This window comes from Planococcus citri, chromosome 4 (assembly GCF_950023065.1).
Source record: "Planococcus citri chromosome 4, ihPlaCitr1.1, whole genome shotgun sequence".
NCBI lineage: Eukaryota > Metazoa > Arthropoda > Insecta > Hemiptera > Pseudococcidae > Planococcus > Planococcus citri.
The window spans coordinates 51,656,683-51,673,558 of NC_088680.1; the positions used below are offsets into that span (position 1 = coordinate 51,656,683).

The 16,876-nt window shown below is 35.3% G+C and overlaps 5 protein-coding genes across 6 annotated transcripts; 2 read left to right on the plus strand and 3 right to left on the minus strand.

The window, feature by feature from the left end:
• The first annotated feature begins 985 nt into the window (after positions 1 to 985).
• LOC135846090 (mucin-2-like) lies at positions 986 to 4,870 on the plus strand. The gene is made up of 2 exons (XM_065365093.1): positions 986 to 1,082; positions 1,317 to 4,870. Exons 1-2 carry the CDS (start codon positions 1,038 to 1,040, stop codon positions 4,545 to 4,547), a joined length of 3,276 nt encoding a protein of 1,091 aa, XP_065221165.1. The 5' UTR covers positions 986 to 1,037; the 3' UTR covers positions 4,548 to 4,870.
• Positions 4,871 to 6,072: 1,202 nt separating this feature from the next.
• On the minus strand, positions 6,073 to 9,158 carry LOC135846099 (INO80 complex subunit C). 2 transcript variants are annotated; one of them, XM_065365109.1, is made up of 6 exons: positions 8,567 to 9,158; positions 7,951 to 8,044; positions 7,764 to 7,863; positions 7,609 to 7,676; positions 7,391 to 7,535; positions 6,073 to 7,324 (listed from the first exon to the last, which is right to left on the minus strand). In XM_065365109.1, exons 2-5 carry the CDS (start codon positions 8,026 to 8,028, stop codon positions 7,404 to 7,406), a joined length of 378 nt encoding a protein of 125 aa, XP_065221181.1. In that variant the 5' UTR covers positions 8,029 to 8,044; positions 8,567 to 9,158; the 3' UTR covers positions 6,073 to 7,324; positions 7,391 to 7,403. The 2 variants fall into 2 exon arrangements, with proteins under 2 accessions (XP_065221181.1, XP_065221180.1); XM_065365108.1 differs by having other exon boundaries at positions 6,073 to 7,535.
• Positions 8,223 to 10,969, plus strand: Tpi (triose phosphate isomerase). Its single transcript, XM_065365103.1, has 6 exons — positions 8,223 to 8,376; positions 9,386 to 9,544; positions 9,629 to 9,742; positions 9,940 to 10,034; positions 10,116 to 10,334; positions 10,408 to 10,969. The coding sequence occupies exons 1-6, from the start codon at positions 8,304 to 8,306 to the stop codon at positions 10,612 to 10,614; spliced, it is 867 nt and encodes a 288-aa protein (XP_065221175.1). The 5' UTR covers positions 8,223 to 8,303; the 3' UTR covers positions 10,615 to 10,969.
• LOC135846097 (ras-related protein Rab-18-like) lies at positions 10,116 to 14,313 on the minus strand. The gene is made up of 5 exons (XM_065365106.1): positions 14,040 to 14,313; positions 13,854 to 13,971; positions 13,595 to 13,783; positions 11,684 to 11,809; positions 10,116 to 11,431 (listed from the first exon to the last, which is right to left on the minus strand). The coding sequence occupies exons 1-5, from the start codon at positions 14,159 to 14,161 to the stop codon at positions 11,315 to 11,317; spliced, it is 672 nt and encodes a 223-aa protein (XP_065221178.1). The 5' UTR covers positions 14,162 to 14,313; the 3' UTR covers positions 10,116 to 11,314.
• Positions 14,314 to 14,335: 22 nt separating this feature from the next.
• LOC135846098 (ras-related protein Rab-18-B-like) lies at positions 14,336 to 16,206 on the minus strand. The gene is made up of 6 exons (XM_065365107.1): positions 16,053 to 16,206; positions 15,807 to 15,900; positions 15,614 to 15,731; positions 15,343 to 15,534; positions 15,143 to 15,268; positions 14,336 to 15,068 (listed from the first exon to the last, which is right to left on the minus strand). Exons 2-6 carry the CDS (start codon positions 15,881 to 15,883, stop codon positions 14,958 to 14,960), a joined length of 624 nt encoding a protein of 207 aa, XP_065221179.1. The 5' UTR covers positions 15,884 to 15,900; positions 16,053 to 16,206; the 3' UTR covers positions 14,336 to 14,957.
• Positions 16,207 to 16,876: the final 670 nt, after the last annotated feature.

Genomic DNA, 16,876 nt, shown 5'->3' on the forward strand with positions numbered 1-16,876 from the left:
ATACGATGAGTTTACTAAAGGTAAAAGGTACCTCTAGATCTATCTTTATTCTGAAAAAAAAACACAAAAAATAGCCAATTTCATTTTGAGTGCCGCATCAAAAAACGAACAAAATTTCGCTGCATGACTTTTTGCTTGACTTACTGTTTGAAGGGACAATGAAATTCGAATAAACTCATATTCCCAAAAATTTTGATAACGGAAGTAGGTAGGTATACTTGTTGAAATTTAGGTCAAGCATTGCAATGAATAAAAAAATTGTTTATTGCGATTGCCTTCATACAACCGCAACATAATTTTACATTTCATTAGCAGAATAAAGACTACATAACCAGTGTTTGGATCACACAAAATTCAACAGCTGAAACTGCATCAACTATCGGAGTTTGAAGTAAATAGGTATTGAAAGAGTTCAAAATAAAGACAGTAAGCAGAAACATATTTTATTAATCCACTAAACTTCACTCATGAGAAAAATCGACGCAAAAAAACATCTTCGTCATCTCAGTATATCAAATCTCTCTAATATACGAATAAGTAGATGTTTGAGTATCAATTTCGAACTCACTTACACAATAATCAACCAAAATCATTTGAGACACACATTTGACAAGACGACTTCATCCATACCCCCAAAATTTTTGAACACCAGATGCTTAAAATATGAAACATGCAAGTTCGTAATTATTAATCTATCTTCAAATTCTTACATGCGTGAAAATAACTGCAATTGGGTACCTACCTACCTACTGAACGTCGAGTGATGCCATTACTCATGACATGATTGATTAAATAGATACGCGCGATATTGATGCATAACCATAATTTCTATTGAAGATCAATACGTCACATTTTCTTTGTTATTTGAAATTAATTACATTTTTCACTTCGAAAATACAGTTCATACTCGAATTTGAAAAATTTTCAAATGGTGTTGTAAAATTGCAATCAAACATGCAAAATGAAATAATATATAAACCAAAATATTTAGGGTAAGGGAAATCAATTTGGATTAGTAGTTTTTTTCGAACCACACGATGAATCGCGTGTTACAGACTGGTTTGCTGCTCGGTATCCTGCAGGTAAATTTTTCCAACCTACGATTTTCATTTCTAACTCATTCCCAAAATTGTATACTTATCTAAGTATATTCAAAAATCAAGAAAATTCCATAATCGCCAAAAAAAACCCAACATGAAAAAAAATTCTAAAAATTGGAAGTATTCAAAACCACAAAGTTCCCATTAAATCCATCAGTATCGATTGTATACCTATTACCTACCTATTAATCCACCACTATTTTTATTCGTTTTCAGATCTTATCGTGTTTCCCATCGACAGAATTTGCACCATTCCAGATTGAAGCGCGTGATGACATTCAAGTTAAGAATGCTCTCACTGAGCAAGCATCTAATGGGGATGTAATGGTCAATGGTCCCGAACCATTCAGTTATTCGTCTACTGTAAATGCCAATCTTGATGGTCAGGAAGATGTTCAAGTGAGCAATAACGCTAAAATCGATTCGAATGGCAACAGCATAAACGTAAATACAGAGACTAATATCTCAGACCATGATAATGATTCTTGCCCGGATCACAATAAACCACCAAGTCCACCAGGTCCGCCAGGAGGACAGGGTGGTGGACAAACTCCCGGATATGGTCCAAACTCAGGTCCATCAGGAGGACCAACAACACAGGGTCCAGGAGGTGGTAACAGCACACCTCAGAGTACTGGATCACCTCCTCCTTCACCTCCTATTACTGGTTTAGGACCACAGAAAGGGCCAGGTATGCCTCAGAGTACAGGATCTCCATCTAATCAACCTTTCATCATCGCATTACCAATGAATGGATTTGGTACTCCGCAAGGACCACCAGGAGGCCAATCTCCTACACAGTCTCTCACTTCACCTCAATCTACAATGGGAACTACTCCTCCACCACCATCTACAGGACCACAAAATCAACCTCCCAACAATAGTCAATATGTTCCTAATAGTTTATCAAGTCCACCTCCAGGTCAAACTGGCACACCAACATCCACTCCAGGGTCTAATACATCACAACCACCTAACCAAGGGCTAGGTTCATACATGCCTTTCTCTATGCCTTCGATGTTTGGCTCATCCCCTAATCCATCACAACAATCAACAGGAGGTCCTCCAAGCTCACCTCCTGGATATACACCAACTGCTACAGGACAAAATCCAAATGGTACACCGACATCCCAAGGGCCAGGTTCATATCTGCCTTTTTCTATTCCTTTGATGTATAATCCATCATCAAATCCTTCCCAACAATCTGCAGGAGGACTTCCAAACTCACTCCCTGGTTATCCGAATTCTCCAACTGCTATGGGACCAAATAGCACACCAATGACTAACCAAGGACCAAATCCTGTACCAGGTTCTACAACATATCCAAATGGTCCAAACCCAGGATGTGATGATCAATCGCCACCTCAAAACACTCCATCTTCAACAAATCCCTTTGGTGGGCCTATGATTATTCCAATTCCATTCCTTGGCGGACCTAACACAACCCCAAATAATTCAGGACCTACTCCTACATCACAGCCTGGATCGCCACCTGGAGGACCAGGATATGGTGGAGTGACACCTCAAAGTCTACCAGGCCAGCAACAGCCATTCACCCCTAATTTACCAAATAATGGAAATACCATGCCAACGTCCACTAATTCTGGTGGTCCCACTCAACCTCAAAATAGTCCCATGATAATTCCAATCCCATTCTTTAATGGATCTGGTACAGGACCTACTACCACACCACCACCTGGAACACAACCTGGAGGACCAGGATACCCTGGAGTTACACCTCAAAGTCAACCAGGCCAACAACAGCCATGCCCCCCTAATTCACCAAGTAATAATGGAAATACCATGCCAACACCCACCAATTCTGGTGGTCCCATGATAATTCCAATCCCATTCTTTAATGGATCTGGTACAGGACCTACTACCACACCACCACCTGGAACACAACCCGGAGGACCAGGATACCCTGGAGTTACACCTCAAAGTCCACCTGGCCAGCAACAGCCATTCATCCCTAATTTACCAAATAATGGAAATACCATGCCAACGTCCACTAATTCTGGTGGTCCCACTCAACCTCAAAATGTTCCCATGATAATTCCAATCCCATTCCTTAATGGATCTGGTACAGGACCTACTACCACACCACCACCTGGAACACAACCCGGAGGAATAACACCTCAAAGTCAGCCAGGCCCACAACAGCCACCACCAAATAACTATGGAAATGGAACTCCAACATCCATGCAACCTCAAGGGAACATGCCTAATCCTCAAGGATCAATACCACCTCCTCCTGGTTATTCAAATATTAGTCCAAGTTACTTCCTACATCCATTAATGTTCCCTTGGCCATTTGATTCCAGCCCCCCACCCAACACTAATGGACAGCCCACAACTCAACAAGCAGGAATTCCAAGATCTGGTCCTACTCCCACACCAAATTCAAATACAACTCCATTACCTGGTTCCACACAATCACCAAGCCCGCTGGGACCTCAAAGTACCAACAATTCACCAACTCAGAATCCAACACCAAACTCTATGACCCCTCAGAGTACCACTACTCCAGGAGGAACACCACCTCCAACTCAAAATGGACAAAATCCATCCACACTTCCATTCAGCCAATCACCTATTCCAATTGCTATCATTCCAATATCCAATCCTTCGGGAAATGGCCAATCTGGTTCCAATCAACCCAACAATAATGATTCTGGAGAGCAACAGGCAATAGTAATCGAAACGTCAATAAAGTTGAACGATGATAATGCATCAGGTGGTGATACCGAAATCAACACTAGCACATCAGTCAATACTTCAGGCGATGACTGTGATAAAGACAAAAATAATACCAACACAACAGGAGCTGGAGGAGGCACTCAAACGCAACCTACTCCTCAGCCGACTGGTACAGGAACAATGCCACCTCCTCCTCCTCCTCCTGGAACTGGCTACATGAATAATGGAGGAGTAGCAGGTACAACACCACCTCCTCCTGGTTCTGGCAACATGAATAATGGACTAAATGCTGGGATAGGATTGAACGGCAATGGTTTGGGTGCAAATGTATCAGGACCAGGTGGTTTTGGAGCTGGTGGTAATGTAGGATTAACCTCAGCTGGTGGAGGTATTCAAACACCAGCCGGTAATCTTGGTGGTAATCTTGGTGTAGATAGCAATGGTGTAAAAGGAGGAGTTACCACACCTGTAGGCGATCTGAATGCTGGAGCTGGTTTCAACAATAACTCTTTGAACGCTGGACTGAATACACCAATTGGTGGAGCAGGAGCTGGAATAGGAACAAATGGACTTGCTGCAAATGCTAATCTTGGAGGTGATCATGGCATCGGTATGGGAGGACAAATAAGTGGTAATGGCGGTCTTCAAAGTAGTCTCGGAGCAAATGTCCTCGGTGCCCAAGCTAATGTTGGTGGAGGAATAGGTGGAGGAGGCGGTGCTGGAGGAAGTGCTTCTTTGTCTGTCTAAGACTCATACTTTTTGAATACTTGCTTCTTGTCAAGGAAGTGAGATACTTCACGAGTTTTCGCGATGTTTAATTTCAAGTGGGTACTTATAATTATTTTTGTAAGCTCTATTTCTATTTATTTCCTTTCGTTTCAAAATAAAATTAGAAGATTCAAAATTTTCATCGCGAATTTTTTAAACTAGAAATTGTATGTATTTTTCATATCAAGTTACCTACATCTAATTTATAGCAATTCCTATTATTGTATAGTATTTAACTATTTATGTATAATGTTGTGACGGATATTGTAGTGCAAATAAATATTTTTTCTTCATGCCATAACTTTTTATTTTATTATTTTTACCATACCTACATTGATATTTTTCAGCGATTGAGTTCATAAAAGAAAAAGCAATGAAAATGTATCAAATTAAAAAGTTTAAATAGGGATTTTTACTTTACAATACGTAATTCTACTTCTTGACATTTTATTTGTACAATATAAGTAATTATGTACATGAAAAGAAAAGATAAAGCTGGGTACTAATGTCAAATTTTCAGAATTCAAACACCGCATTTGGCACAATTTTCTTTTTTGACCACTTACACCTAGAGAAAAACATTCAGACCCCCCCCCCCCCACCATCAATCCCTCCAGCAGGAATTTGAAATTAATTTTGGCAGCTAAAGTCGAGTTGCGGCTCTCGAACTATCGAGTTTATCCACATTTGGTCCAATTTCCATATGGAAACCTCGAGTGTGTTTTTCTGACCGCCATATTTGGAAAAGAAAAAACCCAAATTTTTGCTGAAATTTACACGAATGGCTGTCGCTGCACAATGTCTGAAACTACCCCTCGAATCCGAATTTCCAACGCGACTTTCCATTCATGTAGAATTTTAAAGGCATGAAAATTAATTCTGCAAGCTAAAATCGAATTGTGGCTCATTTTTGATCTGTTTAAAGAATTTATTAATATTTAAAAATTATAGAAAAATTGAAAATTATGCCAAGGGCTTTAGAATGACCAAAAATAATGAAATTCACATCGAAGAAGTTGATATTGGTTTCAGGACTAATTTCCGCAATTTTCAATGAATAAATACATATTTTTTTGAAAAAGCATATTAAATAGTAAAGTTTGAATTCTCAAAAATTCGCCAAAAATCAAAAAACCATTTCGGGTACTTCAAATTTACGTATTGGAGGTTCCAGACACCGATCTTTTCGAAATGACAGTCCCGTTCAAATCGGAACCGGGCACCTCGAGAGGTTCTATTGTTAACTAAGGTACAGGGTGCTCGAAAATTCCATGCACTCTTTTTTGATATCATTTAAAACGATCCATCTATCGAACAAAAATAAATGGAGTGGAATAACGAAATTATTCCTCTAAGAACATCACCAAAAATTGATTATAATTTTTTAACAACAATTTTTGAGAGTTTGAACGAAATATTCGTCGTAATTCTATATAGCAGACGCCTACCGAAATCTCACGCGATCCTTCAAGCAAATTAATGAAATAAAATGAAGAACTCGCCATTACTCAGCCTGATATGTATATTATTGAAAAAGTATATTCAACAGTTTCAAGTGTCAAAGACAACGAAAAAATAATTTTGGTATTTTTGAAGGTGTTCTCCATGAAAATAGATCCGAAAATTAGACCATATCGAAGATCTAGATCTCATAACATTGGTAACATGTGACATCTTTAATATGGCTCAATTACTTTTACGTGCAAAAAAAATAGAAACAAAAACCACCGCGAATGTCCCTTGAGAGGGTCCAACAAGTCTCCAAATTTCAAAAAGTTCGGTCTAAAATTGCAAAAAATGAACATTTCAACGAATAGTCTATTTTTTGAGGTACAGGAGATGAGAATCATGATTCAGAGGGCCAAATATTGAGGACATTTTTCAATTATAAGGATTATAATTTCCAACACGTAATTTCAAAATATTTTCGTACGAGGGAGGGGGTTACCGAACAAGTAAAAATTAATCTTTTTTTTTCAACGAAACTTTTTTTCATTCATTTTATTTTCCAACTTCAAAAAACTGAAAAAAGAAAGTAAAAATCTGTCTCCAATGAAAAAAAAAAAAAAAAAAAAAAAAATAGAATCCTCAAGAAGGCTGAAATTAATAGCATTATGTTAATTTGAATAACCAAAAATAATTTGGAGCATTTTTTTTTAAATTCGGATTATGAATTTGCGAGGGCAAAAAAATTTTCGTCACACCCTTTTGTACTCTATCTACAGCTGAATACTTTTTAAAAATATTACCAATGTAATCGAATATAAAATTTCTAATTAATCATGTCATTTGACATTAAAAGAATAGAGACATGTTTTCATTACCAGATAAAAAAATTACGATGCAAAATAAATATCAACGATACACCATTTACACGCAACGACGTTCAAAATTTAGTCTCCAGATAGGTATATATGTAAAATACATAGCGTCATTTGAAAACATTTTCGATTTATTTGCAATACGATCAAAATGATAAAACCGTTCTATTACTTCGTGTTATTGGTGGTTCTAAATGCGGTAAGTATAGATGGGAGATAGTAAAACAATAAAATAATCATCTTACGATAAAACATCTTTCGTTAATGTGTAATTTCTTCTGTTCTACTCCCTTCAGATATGGAGCAATGTTGTATTCTGCGAAGAGACCAACTTCGTAAGAGACTTGGAATTGGAAACGAACTCGTTCACAGCAAGAGCAGTTCCTTTGGACGATGATGTATACGAGATCGAAGAAATTTCCGGTATTCATGGTGCTGTAGAAAATCATGATATTCCGTGAAGCTGTCATCACGTAATAAATTTTCCAACTAAAAACCCACAGTTTTGTTATTTTTATCCGATGGGGTTGTGCTCGCCACGTAAAGTCAAGTAACCGGTGATAATATCGCTTGGTAGACTTCTCACAGTGCTGAATTCTTCGACCATCGAATAATAAAGTTTCGTTTGAGGATCCATGTACTTCGCCTGAAGAATATTTCAAGTTAATCAATAGGCAAAGGTAAAAAAAATAATAAAAATACGAAAAATTTAAGCATACAGGTAATCCAGAAATATCGGAGTACTTTTTGGCTGGTTTGAAAAGTGGCGGTGCAACGATAGAACTATCTGTAAATCAAATTCGCAAGTTGATTTTAAAAAAATATTTATGTTATTCATCTCAGTTCTCAGCAATATTTATTTATCGACGCTTACAATGAATCACGTCTTTCGCCCAAGGAAGATTTCTTTCTTGAGATATGATTTGCTTGAGCGATTTCCAAATTTTCTTTTTATTCGATACATTCCTATAATGCTATTTTAAACAGACGCGTATAAAGATATTAATGCTTAATGATTCCAACGATAAGAACGTGTTCTAATCTCTAATCAATACACTTACACTAAACGAACGATCTTTAAATACGAATTTCCTTTCTTCTTTAATGTGCGTTTCTTCAATCACTTGAGAGGAATCCATACCGAAGCACAGCTATCTGTAAAAAGAACGAATAGTATTTCAGAGTTGCACAATATCTAAATTTTAATCCACTCGGGATGACGTGAAGAAATTGAAATCAGATTCGTGTTATTAAATATTCAATTACTAAAAAGATGTCGATTAAGATAAATTTTAATAGATTTAGAGACGGCGTAATGGCAAATTTGATCTTATTCATGGTTAAACAGTGGCCAAATTTTATTGAAAATTCACGTAATCAAGTTGTGTAATAAAATTCCATAATAAGAAGCAGTATGTGCGCGTTCGCGTGTCTTTTTGCGACGAACGATGGGAAATCGAGCAGTAAAGGGAGTCGAAAATTCAAAGGTAATACAAAAATATTCTGTAGTTGATCATTTTTTGGGGAAATCCGGTCAATTGGCTTGATAACGATCTGGAATGGTATCGAAATGAGCTCATCGTGACTCAAAATTCTGACAAGAAATTTGCTAAAAGTATAAAAAAAAGCTTCTCTGTAGATAGAGTGGATTAGAAACGATGGAAATATTTTACTTACTGTATCCAAATTTTTGATCAAATTTTTCGAGAGTCCTTTTGACGACAATGAGGGTATTATGTTTGATAATCCAGCACTTTTAAAAGCACAAAATGAGTCTTATTTTCGAGTATTTTCAATATTTTATCTGAAGTCGCCGGTGTTAATTTGGTTTGGTGCGAAGAAAAATGATAAGACTTGACAGAAAATGTTTACGCTGAATTCACATTGTTGAACCAAGCGAAGCACAACATTTTTGCTGCGTCCAAAAATTACACAGTTTTTCGATTGAATTTTTTCTCACAACACTACGAGATTTGTTTAGATTTTTCTAGTATTGACAAGGTGAGATGATAGATAAAAAAATTAGGTATAATAAAAATAATTAAAAAGATGTAAGATCATTAAAATAAACGATGCAGAAAAATTGAAAAAATTCGATGAATGGCCTTGACTTTCGAAAGAGTGTTTATTTTATTTTATGGCGAAAATTTACAACATTGATAAGAATTTTACGAAGTGAAGTTTTAAATTGAATAATTATCTAATATCTACTTGTACTGCGTAGCACACTCTTGAGAGAATTAAAATTGAAACAAACATTTTAATAAATCTCCATCGACATTCGACAGCTACAATAGCTCAAAAAACTTCAAAATTTCAAATTCAAATCTCAGAGAAGCTGACGTCATCGAAAACACCTGATCGCTGATAAGCAAACGGCTATGAAATTTCTTGTGAACTTGAATCATACTTGAATGCATTATTTGACCGGATAATATTTTATTGACCTACAAAATTCCAAAGTTAATTTTCACGATCAATTCGCGAAATTTTTAGTGTTAAATTTACTTCTGCTTTGGTGTATTTTCGTGATCCAACCAGTAAAAATGGATAGAAAATTCTTCGTTGGTGGTAATTGGAAAATGAACGGCGATAAAAAATTCATTAGTGAATTGGTAGAGTGTCTGAAAAAGTGTAATATCGATCAATCCGTAGGTAAGAAATTAATAAACTCGAGTAATTAAAATTATGCTATAATGTTAATGATATCACTAATCGTTGATTATATTGTATCTGCAGAAGTTGTAGTGGCTCCTCCGTCCATCTATTTAGATTACACGAAATCCATTATTCCTCAAAATATTCAAGTAGCTGCTCAGAATTGTTACAAAGTACCGAAAGGAGCTTTTACAGGTATATTTAACATATGTTAAGTATTTAAATTACTCGAGTGGAAAGTCCTTCGTCGGCGTTATTATCAGCCAAGGTACCTAACCAAGCGGAACGATAGGGGAATTTTTGCTCTATCGCGAAGAAAATCTATAATCTTGAGTATTGATGAACTGGTAGCATATCTTTTGAAATCTCATTGCCTTTTTTCTGTTTATCAGGTGAAATCAGTCCGGCTATGATTAAAGATATTGGTCTCGATTGGGTAATAATTGGACATTCTGAAAGAAGAAATGTTTTTGGCGAAAATGATGCTGTACGTATACCTACCTACCTACTTCGTACTGCTCTCAGATGTTGAATTCAAAATTGTATAATACTCTTTGAAAATTTCCAGTTGACTGCTGAAAAAGTTGCCCACGCTTTAGAAAGTGGTTTATCAGTGATAGCTTGCATAGGCGAAAAACTCGAAGAAAGAGAAGCAGGCCAGACTGAAGCCGTTGTATTCCAGCAAGTTAAAGCAATAGCCTCTAAAATCGGCGAATGGAAAAACGTAGTGATCGCCTATGAACCTGTATGGGCCATCGGTACCGGAAAAACAGCTACGCCTCAACAAGTACATAAGAGTGTTTCTGTGTTACAATTCTTTTCTTTACATTCGAACGTTCACTAATTTATTTTCATTTTAGGCTCAAGAAGTACACGCTAAACTACGTGAATACATCAGTAAAGAAATATCTGAAAAAGTAGCGAAAGAAATCCGCATTATTTACGGTGGCTCTGTGACTGGCGGTAATGCTAAAGAATTAGCGAAAGAAAAAGATATCGATGGATTTTTAGTCGGAGGAGCTTCGTTAAAACCCGAATTCATCGATATTATTAATGCAAAGAAATGAATTTGATTCGTCTGTCGAACATCGATCAAATTGTAAAATACTCCACAGTTCCTTAAAGTTCACCATTAAGGATAAATTTTCTCTTCGTAATGTTTTTTTTTTCGAGAGTCGCGATTTTGATTACCACGATAATGATATCAGTTTTATTATTTTAAATTTATATATTTTATTTTGCCCGTTAGCAAATCGTATTTTAAGTTATTTTTTTATGTGAAATTTTCGCTTATTAATAGCTTTTACAAATACTAGGATACTCCAATTTTTAAATGTTCAAATTTGATTTTTTTTAAAAATTAAAATAGGTATTAGGTGAAGAAAATTAGTATCGCTGTTTGAATAAATATTTGGTAGATGATTGTTTGTGTTGTTTTGTATTTTGATAGGCAGTTGAATAACGATGATTGAAAGGTTACTTCTTTCATGTACGTGAGAAGAATCTTTACGGTCATTTACTTTCATATAGGTTTTGTCGTTATCAAGTAAACTTTCTCCTGCTATTTTTAGAGAAGATCAATAGCGTTATCTTGACAGCTGTGATATGTATGAATACTATTGACGATGGTAATGATTCGTGTAATATGAAAATCTAGGTAGTAGGTACATCGAAGATACTTCATTTTATGTGATTACATTTGTTTCGTAATATTACAAGGTACAAGTACTGAGTTAGTTATTTATTATTTCTAAATTGTAATCGTATTTAACACGGTTTACATGCGGCTCTCATTTTCGATTTTTTGACTGTTCTCGTTTCCAATTTTATTGTCTGGTTTGATACATTTGGATGGGTTTTCATTATATCTTGATTCATTATTATCTGCAACATTATTTAAAAAAATAAAAATAGGAAATGACGTTGATGCTGCTTCGTTGAAATCGATAAGATTTTTAGAAGAGATGAAAATTGAAAAATTGAATATTTTTTTTTCTTCAAATCATCATTTTTATTTTCAATTCCGAAATTGGGCATTTCATAAGCAACAGCTCAGGTTATAAATAGATCTCGAATTCGGAATGTAAATAAACTGCTTGAGATTACTTTTTCAGTAAAATGCGGACGTTCACTCACCTTTTGGACTAATTCTTCAAAAGCAAAGCTTACACCGTAACTTGTTTTGGCGCTGGTTTCAATAAATAATGCATCATGTCGTTTAGCAAATTTATAAGCTTCTTCTCTTGAAATTTGTTTTTCTCCCTAGGGAAAAAATAAATCATGAAACGAATGAAAATAGTGAATATTGCTGATGAAGCATTTTGGAATGAAATGACAAATGACACAACATAGGTAGGTAAGATAAAAAATTCGAATACTTTTCATCACATTCTTAATCAAAGTATTATAGTTCATTTCAGATGATAAGATGACAATATAAAAATTAGTTTTTTCAAATTATTATTTTGGCCCAAATTTTATTACAAAATTTCAATTTGGGTATCTACATATATTCCTTTCCTACACTTTTTGGAGTTGTACCCAGAATACCTACTCAATGAAATTTTTAGTTTTATATCCATAGATTTGTTTGTACAGGGTGACCCAGAAGAACCTTTCAAACTTTGGTAACCACTTATTAGTGTTCAGAAGGGGTTAGGGGAATGGTGAATGTAGTTCCAGGTAGCCAACGGATGCCGAATTATGTCGCAGTGTGTTTTTTTCGTCATGGAGAAGTGGTCGTCTCCGCAGCGCGCTTTTATTGTAAAAGCATTTTACAAAAATAATGACTCCTATGTTAAAGCAATTCGCGCGTTTCGGAAACAATTTAATTTCCATGGAAAAAGTGCTGTACCAACACGACCTACAGTGAAATTATGGGTCAAGAACTTCGAAGAAACCTCTCAAGCTGGAAAAAAAAAGCAAAAAGGGCGAAAGCGATCGGTACGAACAGCAGAAACAGTCGAACGAGTAAGGCATTCTGTACAGATTAGTCCCACCCAATCTTATCGAAAACGAGCCGCACATTTGGGAATTCAACGATCTTCTATGCAGCGAATTCTATCAAAAGACCTTAATTTTCATCCATATAAAATTTTAATTACGCAGAAGTTGGAAGAAACTGATTATGCCGCCAGAAAATCATTTGCTGCGGATATGCTAGAGAGGATTGATTCTGGTGAGGTTCCCTTGAATTCTTTACTCGTTACAGACGAAGCACATTTTTACATTAATGGAGATGTAAACAAGCAGAACATGCGGTACTGGTCTGATGACAACCCGATGATCCTACAAGAGAAACCCCTTCACTCCGCCAAGTTGACGGTGTGGATGGGCGTGGCTCAGTACGGCATAGTGGGACCTTATGTTTTCAATGGAACAGTGAATGGAGACCGATATCGCGCGATGTTATCCGAGTTTCTCATTCCCCAACTAAAGCAAAAACGAAAATATTCGGCCACCTGGTTCCTACAAGACGGCGCAGCGTGTCATTCAGCTAATGAAACAATTACATTGCTTCGTAAACATTTCCACAACCGAATAATCTCACGCAATACCAAAATTCCCTGGCCGCCACGCTCGCCAGATTTATTCGCTTGTGATTACTTTTTATGGGGTTATCTCAAATCCAAAGTCTATTCCAACAAACCGCGGACCCTAACTGACCTCCAGAACAATATTATCCATGAATGCAGCCTTATAAATCAAGGAATGTTGGCAAATGTGTTCAATAATTTTAGAAAACGTCTGGAGGAATGTGTGGAGAATGATGGAAAACATCTCAATGGCATTATTTTTAAAACATGACTTAAAAAGTTAAATCAAATATAAGGTATGTAACTGGCATGTTTCTACTTTATTTCTGTTTTTGAATCATTTCAGTAGATGTTTTTCTCTTTGAATAATGAACAAAACAAGTTTGAAAGGTTCTTCTGGGTCACCCTGTACCTATCTGTGGAAAGCTGGGTTCAAAATTCTGGCCCATTATAAGGAAACAAACACTCAAAAGAGTAGTTTCTAGTTCACAATTCAAGATAAAATACTCACCACATCAATTTTATTCCCAACAATCATTTTAGCAACATAACCAGTACGATTATTCTCTATTTCTTCGAACCAAACAGCAAGATCTTCGAAACTTTTTCGATTGGTTACATCGTAGACTAGAATAGCTCCTTGAGTACTTCTATAATAATTTCTCGTAATCGTTCTGAATGCTTCAGCTCCACCAGTATCCTTGCAACAGGATCACATTCGAAATTAAAATTCGTTTCGCATTATAAATCTAAAACTTGACATTACTTACCCAGATCTGTAATTTAACATTATATCCATCGATGTTAATAAACTTGGTTTTATAATCTATGCCAATCGTTGTAATACTACCTTCTTGAAAATCATTATCTACATAACGAGCAGCTAAACTATACGAAATATAGAACAACGTTTCAAAAATGTAAATAAAATCAGCATATAAAAGTAAAACCTTTACCTAGATTTACCAACTCCGCTTCTACCAACTACTAGTATTTTCAACGTAATATCTTCATTTAAAAGTTCAACCATACTTTTTTCATAAATATTTAACCGAGTTCTTCTGTGAAAGTGAAACATTTCATTCGGTACAGGCCTTAAATTAAAATCGTAGCTCAACGGCCATCTGTAGATAACTCTGGTTTTCTTACATCTCTATCAAGTAGCTTGATCAAGATATCGATGCGATAGAAAAATTGGTTAAATTAATCAAGTGATTACGTTAGGTATAAGACGACAGCTCGTAAAAACACGACGGATGAATCAATATTTATTGAAAGTTAAAATACTTCATAGAAAATACGCGCAGTAAACAACCATTTCTTCGCGGTTGCGACAACGATTAAAGCTCGAATACAACAAAAAAATATTTACAAATTGGCTTACAAAATAACGCATCACAATGTGATATAAATTTACGAAAATAAATAGTACATATAAAATAAAGAAAATCATGTAGGTAAAAAATTCGTTCACCAGATTGATAAATAAAAAGTGAAGGCACTTAGAAACATGAAAAAAAATTCTACGATTCGATAAGCCTATATTTCTTTGAATAAAATAAGGCTCGATATGTTATCTGAAAATAGTAACAAGCTGCGATCAATTCGTATTATCTCGTAACAATTAACGTAGTATTTCTTCTAAAATACATTTTAACGTACAACAACGTTAATTAAAAATTCGAAAATGTGATTATTCTTACATCTCACGAATGCGAAACTATAAGCGCGATAGAAAGGAATAAAATATCATTTTACGATCATTATAAAAAACAAAAAAAGAATGTTAACGACATGTGCGACACGTAATAAAATGGTTTAGTTAAGAAAAGTAGAAAAAAATCAAAGTATTTCGTTATTCCTTTTTTTAAAAATTAAAACCACGAACAGCATTTCTGATCTTGCGATGAGTCATTTGTGTCATTCAGTGTATGAGTTTGTCTCTCAGCTTTATTGGCTTCCCAAAGATTAGGCGTTTCGATGATCTGAAATTAAAAAGATACACAATTGGAAATCGATTCGAAACATTGAATAAATAGCAACGAATTTTAATACCAACCTTTTGTACCAGATCTTCGAAAGCGAATTGTACACCATCTTTTGTTTTAGCACTGGCTTCAATAAATAACGTCTTATGCCTTCTAGCAAACTGTTTACCTTCGTCTCTTGAAACTGCTCTTTCTCCCTAAACACGACATAGAACAACGTAGTATTGTAATAAACATTATTTGAATATTTCTCATCGATGAAGATACCCACTTTATCTATTTTATTTCCTACGATCATTTTCACAATACCACTTCTGGTAGAGTACATTTCTAATTCATTGAGCCATGATTCTAATTTAATAAAACTTGCGCGATCGGTTACATCGTAAACTAACACAGCTCCTTGAGCATCTCTGTAATAACTAGGTGTTAGGGTTCTAAATCGTTCTTGTCCGGCTGTATCCTAAAATGAAAACGAACAAAATAAATAATTAAATACCTCGTTGAATTCATTTCTACGCACAAATGTAGAAAAAATTTACCCATATGGCTAATTTCACAGCTTGGCCATCTATCATAACAGTTTTGGTTTTAAAATCGACTCCAATTGTTAACCCCAAATCATCGTCAAATCGATCGTGAATAAATCTCAACAGTAGGCTGAAAAAAAAACAGACACGAATTGTAATTATGCACATCCCGGATACGAACGAAGAAAACTGCTAACTCACTCACCTTGATTTTCCAACGCTGCTTTCGCCAATGATGAGAATTTTCAATGTGGTTAGAACATTTTCATTCGAATCTGCCATCTTCGAACTGGGCTAATCTGAATTTTAAAAAATGTATCATTAAAATGTATGAAATTTTTTTAGCAAATATGCGTAATTAATCAGCTGTGTGGCATGAACAATGAAATTTTTTACGTCGTTATCAAGATAGTTGTTGGAACACCTTGAATTTTCTGCTTTCGATACTTACGTGATGATTATGTAGAATTATCCTTGAACAAATCAACGAATTTATGACGAGCATCAAAATGAAATTACGTTAAAATATAATTGGAACATTGAAATACGGAATTAAAATAACATGATTCAACACTTCACTTTGAATAATTGATCGTCCTTATCAACTGTTGTCATATTTTTGATTATCAGTCGTAGAAAAATAGAATCTTGCAAATTTCACAATACTACAACACCATCGAAAATTATTCAAGAGCATTATCGTTCTTTAATTACTACTCTTTTCTCATGAATCAGATGGGCGAACGATTCGTTTTTTCAGATCAAATTCGAACAAATCATTCGTTCTCACCATGAGAACGTTGTGAAAAGAGCATTACTCATTCGGTACAAAATTTTCTTTCTGAGTCAGCATTCTTCCTATGCAAAAAATGCTGAATGCAAATTTCTTTATTTGTCTCCGAATGTCCACAGCTTGGCAAACTGATGCTGATGACTATTTTTGACATCTAGTTCGATGAAAAATATGGTAGTGGTACCTTCATGCTTGGGTTTCGCTGAACATCAAAAAAATCATCTGCATAGAAACTAAAACCTATCACTCAGCAACTCAACTCATCCAACACCTCGAAAATTTCTTCTGCAAACCGAGAAAATCTGCTGACTCGAAGGCGATACAATTCCATATTTTCAAAAAATAGGCCATCGAAGTACCCGTACCAAAAGATTTTCAAACTTCAATCCAAGCAAATATAAAAATAGCCAACCTAATACGAGATTTCTAGGCAAATTGAAAAATCAGTCGACATGGTCGTGAACCGCATACGAATCGTCATA

Bases quoted from the DNA above. Each gene is read 5' to 3' on its own strand.
- LOC135846090 (XM_065365093.1), top strand. From the start codon at position 1,038: ATGAATCGCGTGTTACAGACTGGTTTGCTGCTCGGTATCCTGCAG. The intron at 1,083-1,316 runs GTAAATTTTTCC...ATTCGTTTTCAG, and splicing joins TGCTGCTCGGTATCCTGCAG to ATCTTATCGTGTTTCCCATC.
- LOC135846099 (XM_065365109.1), bottom strand. From the start codon at position 8,028: ATGGATTCCTCTCAAGTGATTGAAGAAACGCACATTAAAGAAGAAAGG. The intron at 7,864-7,950 runs GTAAGTGTATTG...TGTTTAAAATAG, and splicing joins TTAAAGATCGTTCGTTTAGT to CATTATAGGAATGTATCGAA. The intron at 7,536-7,608 runs GTATGCTTAAAT...AATATTCTTCAG, and splicing joins CCGATATTTCTGGATTACCT to GCGAAGTACATGGATCCTCA.
- Tpi (XM_065365103.1), top strand. From the start codon at position 8,304: ATGTGCGCGTTCGCGTGTCTTTTTGCGACGAACGATGGGAAATCGAGC. The intron at 10,035-10,115 runs GTACGTATACCT...GAAAATTTCCAG, and splicing joins TTTTTGGCGAAAATGATGCT to TTGACTGCTGAAAAAGTTGC. The intron at 10,335-10,407 runs GTACATAAGAGT...TTTTCATTTTAG, and splicing joins AAACAGCTACGCCTCAACAA to GCTCAAGAAGTACACGCTAA.
- LOC135846097 (XM_065365106.1), bottom strand. From the start codon at position 14,161: ATGTTTCACTTTCACAGAAGAACTCGGTTAAATATTTATGAAAAAAGT. The intron at 13,784-13,853 runs GTAAGTAATGTC...TCCTGTTGCAAG, and splicing joins ATGTTAAATTACAGATCTGG to GATACTGGTGGAGCTGAAGC. The intron at 11,432-11,683 runs GTGAGTGAACGT...ATAATGTTGCAG, and splicing joins TTGAAGAATTAGTCCAAAAG to ATAATAATGAATCAAGATAT.
- LOC135846098 (XM_065365107.1), bottom strand. From the start codon at position 15,883: ATGGCAGATTCGAATGAAAATGTTCTAACCACATTGAAAATTCTCATC. The intron at 15,732-15,806 runs GTGAGTGAGTTA...TTTTTTTTTCAG, and splicing joins AGCAGCGTTGGAAAATCAAG to CCTACTGTTGAGATTTATTC. The intron at 15,069-15,142 runs GTTGGTATTAAA...TTTTAATTTCAG, and splicing joins TCGAAGATCTGGTACAAAAG to ATCATCGAAACGCCTAATCT.